The sequence below is a fragment of the Protopterus annectens genome, chromosome 6.part1, assembly GCF_019279795.1.
Source record: "Protopterus annectens isolate FY-2018-M chromosome 6.part1, PAN1.0, whole genome shotgun sequence".
NCBI classification, from domain to species: Eukaryota; Metazoa; Chordata; order Ceratodontiformes; family Protopteridae; genus Protopterus; species Protopterus annectens.
The window spans coordinates 519,522,451-519,526,834 of NC_056738.1; the positions used below are offsets into that span (position 1 = coordinate 519,522,451).

Sequence of the window (4,384 nt, forward strand, 5' to 3'; positions counted from 1 at the left end):
AATTTATGTAATTTTGGAGTGAATGATAAGTTATTATAAAGAAAGAAAATAGGTATATAATATATGTAAAAAGCAAGTATTCTGACGTAAGATTTTGTTCCTAAATTTCCTGCCTATTTTAGAGAGGATAGGAATGGATTTCTTAGTGCAGTGGTTTAGATGTAAATAGAAATTAGAGGTGTAGGAAAAGCAGCTTTGCAATGAGGGTCAGAAGGAGGAGTTCCTTAAAATTTATTTAGGTCCTCTATGCATGTTAACAGATTTGCTTATGAGAAATTACTTTCAATTTACAGTAGGGGTGGGGTTCCACTGATTTTTAAAGGATAATGTAATGGATTTGTTTTCATATTTATCTGGGGGAAGGGATACTGGGGTGGAGATGCAAGGAGGAGTCATGTTCATGAGTGCAGTAGTGAGGATATTGAGGGCCTTTAGTGGAAAATTGACAATTTGTTTAGTTAAGTTAGTGTTAAAGAAACCTAAGAAGCAGTGGGCATTTTTTATTTTTGTATTTATATTTGCCAGTTGATATATAGTCACTTTGGAGAACAACACTGGGCTAGATAGCGATTTTTTTAAGCATTTGGGTCTTTATTGTGGACATCAAGAGATGTGATCAGTAGTTAGCAGTGATATGGTAGTTTTGATTTATTCAATCTAACCTGGGCCTGAAGAAGTTTTATATTGGGATCATGCTGGATTTGACACAATTTAATGGAGTTGCCTGATGAATACAGATACTCCCCCACAGTTGCCATTGAGTCTGAAGGCATGATAACCACTGAACTCTGGTGTTGAATACACTCACAAGAGTAGAACCAAGTGTTTGTAGTTACCTAGAAGTAGATGTTCTTGATAGTTAGGAAGGCCATAATTTTAGGTATTGATCACCTCAATGTAATCCAAATTAGATTATACTGGCCATTAACATTCAAAAAGTAGCATGCTGATTGGTCAGCCCAACCAGTGTGCCCGTTGTAAATCTGAGCATATACCAGTGGATAAAGGTCCGGTCACAAGACTTTCTTCCATTAATATATGCCATAAAAATTTCAATTTTCTTTCACTTAAAAAAAAAAAAAATAATAAACTTGGGTTGGGAGGGTGGCCTAAAGTTTAAGGTGTTTGCCTTGTAAGCACAAGGTGCAGGGTTTGAGTCTCACAAGGGATAATTGGCTAGGCTTAAAATGGCTCGCAAGGGCAGTTAGCTTAGTACTAATCTATGAACCTAAACCAGAGACTTGAAACCAGTGAGAGAGATGGGGTAGACAAAAAAAAAAGGATAATCTGGTATGTTATGCAAAACTAGAGAAACGTACTTGATTATCCTTTTATTTTTTGTGTCCTGTCTCTCTCATACCTTCAGAGTCTCCCGGAATGTTTTTTTTTTTCTTTTTTAAATTAAAAACAAAACAAAAAAAAAGGTTACAGAAATCTTCCTTTCTCTGTTGCTTGTTGTACACAGCACTGATGTACTGTGTAAGCGTGGGAACAAAAGTCTTGTACACCTTCACAATACATCAGAAAAAAGCAGCGGGATATCTGAGGAAAGTGGAAGAACACCACAGAGCAGTCATACAAAGACATTTAAGAAAAGTAAGTAATTTTTTTTTAAGTAATGTCATTGCATAATAACAATGACTGACTCTGTGGTGTGTTATGTTGAAGATTTACCAACTGTTGGCTTTTGTTTAATCTCACTGGCTTCGTCCTCATGAGTAAATCACACCAATTGTGGTTAAATCTTTAATATACCACACCCACTTCATTGGTTATTACTGTAATATATATGTTGAAATTTCTGAGAGAGACTGGCAAAAAAGGCAGTATGGGCACAAGCAAAAACTTTAGTTAGTATATGAAAACCAAACTGTGAGGTACAAGCTATTGCTGGCACAGTAGGAAGACCTGTTGATTATTTCCTCCCATACTGACACAAGCTGGATCCTCCTAAAATTACACCAGCTACTCAGCCAGTTGTATCCTTGAGTTGCAAGCTTGCAGCACTAATTTTGATGATGGCTTAATACTGCTTCAAACCAGTGATTTCCTGACCTTGGAAACATGCATAGCAAGCTCTGTCATATCCTTCTGTGCATGTCTGTCTGTCTCTCTCTCTGGGTGTAGTGCTGAAGATCATTTCACCCCACATGAGCTGCTACCAGAATGTACTTGTATTTACTGAGGTGAAAGAGCCAAAGGGGCCCTCACTATATTATGGATCCTAGCTTTGGAAAGACATCTTACCATCACCTTATTCTTGTCCAGCCCTGTGAGGTTGAAGTTTGTGTCTAGTCGCTAGTAAATTGCTGTCAGTTGGTGCAGACTGTGGACCTTGTAAAGTTGGTTTCTTAACTGTAGTGACTCATGAAATTGGAAACTCATGTTAACTGAATGCACAAGTGTGTGGTGTGGGTATGTTGTAGAATGACCTAGATGCAGAGTTGTCTTTGTTTTGTCTAAGAGCTTTGGCGATATATCTTAACCGCCATAGAATAAGAAGAGGAGGTGATGTGCTGTGCAGTGTGAATATGCTGCTTACTGAATGTGGACTGTGGTTAGAGATGACCATTCAGTTTAAGTAAATACTTTCATATCTTACCAAGGGGCATTGATGGATAACACTGATGGGTTAATAGTAAGCGTGAGGCACTTGTAACACTGCATGCTGGCCATAGAAGGGGTAAGAGCAGACTGTAACCCCTTACTGACCAGTGAGAAGGAAAAAAAAATGTGCAGTTATTGGGACAATTGAGGATTACTGTATGAGCTGTAGACTATACCAGACATTAAGATTAAAATTCTGCATGGCAGATATAACAGTGTAGGAGGCTTGACTCTGCCATGTAATGAGAAACATGCTAATTTCTAACAACCCAAAGCAATATCCAAGTTGCAGTTCTATTGAGCAATGGTATGAGTGCTGAAATCTAACATGAAAGTGATGTTCAAGGTAGAATGGTTCTAAGCTCCACTATTAAAGGGAAAAGTTATAATTTAAAAGTTATACCTGCTGTAACATGAAAACTTAAATTTCTAAAACTATAAGGAAAGATGTATGTTCACTGCCTTTTCTGTTCACCGCAACAGTTAGGTATATTGGATTCATATGAATCTGAGTCTGTCACTTTAGGCAAGAACAAATCTTGTTTGCTGTATTGTCAGACATATGTGGTCTCCAGTCTCAGCATTTGTCATAGTATTGTCCATTAAGGTAAGTGCTTACATTTTCTGTTCTCACTGATCAGGTTGCTACTTTTTTGTAAATGTTTCTGCGATTCCTGTGTAGTTTCTCCTTGTAGTTGGCAGTTTCTTGCCATTCTCTTTCCCTTTCAGTTTTATTTCTGACATTAAAAAAAAGTTCAAGTTAATATTATGTACTTTCTGATGGCTCTTGCTATACTTTTGTGCTGGGTGTCTTACTGTTTTTTTTTTTTGTGTGTGTGTTTGTGGGTTAACACTTTTTTGTGTTTGGTATAGTGATTGTGTCCCCATGCTTTAAGCTAAAGGTTAGAAGTTTAGAACTCGAGGAATGTTCTTACTGGTGTAGTGTAGTATTCTTCCATCAGAATGTCTGAAAATGCCATCAGATTTAAGAAGTGCTTGGCATGCAGGCACAAAATCCCACCCCAGGACCCACATGTCAGAGTGTGTCTGTTCTTTGGAGGCAGCTCACTTGGAAGAGGCTTGTGAACTGTGCTCTTCCTTTGGGCTTTGGACCCTTTTGGATTGGTGGTTCAGACTCATCTTAAAGGGCCTTTTCCCTGCTACCATGGCAGAAAAAGTGATGTTACCCTAGTGCAGAAGTGGCCTGCAAAACTGAAGGTTTGAAGGCCCATTCACTAACAAGCCCTTCCAATGTTCCTGAATATTAGCCTGACTGTCCCACTATGGAGGCAGTCGAAGGACACTAGTCTCTGTACGTGCATTACTAGGCAAGCCATCCCTCAAGACTCATGAGTGCTGAAAATATTTGCCAGAAGTTATTTTATCTCCTATCAGTTTCAAACTTAAGCTTTAAAGTCCATTGTACAGTGAAAGCCAATGGCCCTAGATATTTCAAAGCTGCTAAATATGCAAGTCATTCAGGAGGGCCTGTTGGACCAGATAATATTCGTAGTCCACTCAAGATTATTTTTAGTTCTAAAGGACTAGGAAGATCTCAGGCCAGTCTTAGACCTCGATCAACTGAGCACCGTTGTCAAACAGACATCATTTTGGATGATCACAGTGGAATTCATATTGTCTTTGTTGAGATAGGACAATTGGACTTGGTGAACCTCCAAGATGCCTTCTTACCACCTCATGATATTCAGGTAGTCCAGGAGGTAATACATGTCCATCTGGGAGCCAGTCACTTTAAATTCAAGACACTGCTATTGTT

General features: G+C 38.5%; 1 protein-coding gene across 1 annotated transcript in view; it reads left to right on the top strand.

Moving 5' to 3' along the window:
- NBEAL1 (neurobeachin like 1) overlaps positions 1 to 4,384 on the top strand; it is a 2,263,075-nt gene that overhangs the window by 936,259 nt on the left and 1,322,432 nt on the right. The window contains exon 26 of the mRNA XM_044075407.1: positions 4,016 to 4,328. Within this exon, the coding sequence (XP_043931342.1) occupies positions 4,016 to 4,328 (313 nt within the window). The remainder of the gene's footprint in view (positions 1 to 4,015; positions 4,329 to 4,384) is intronic.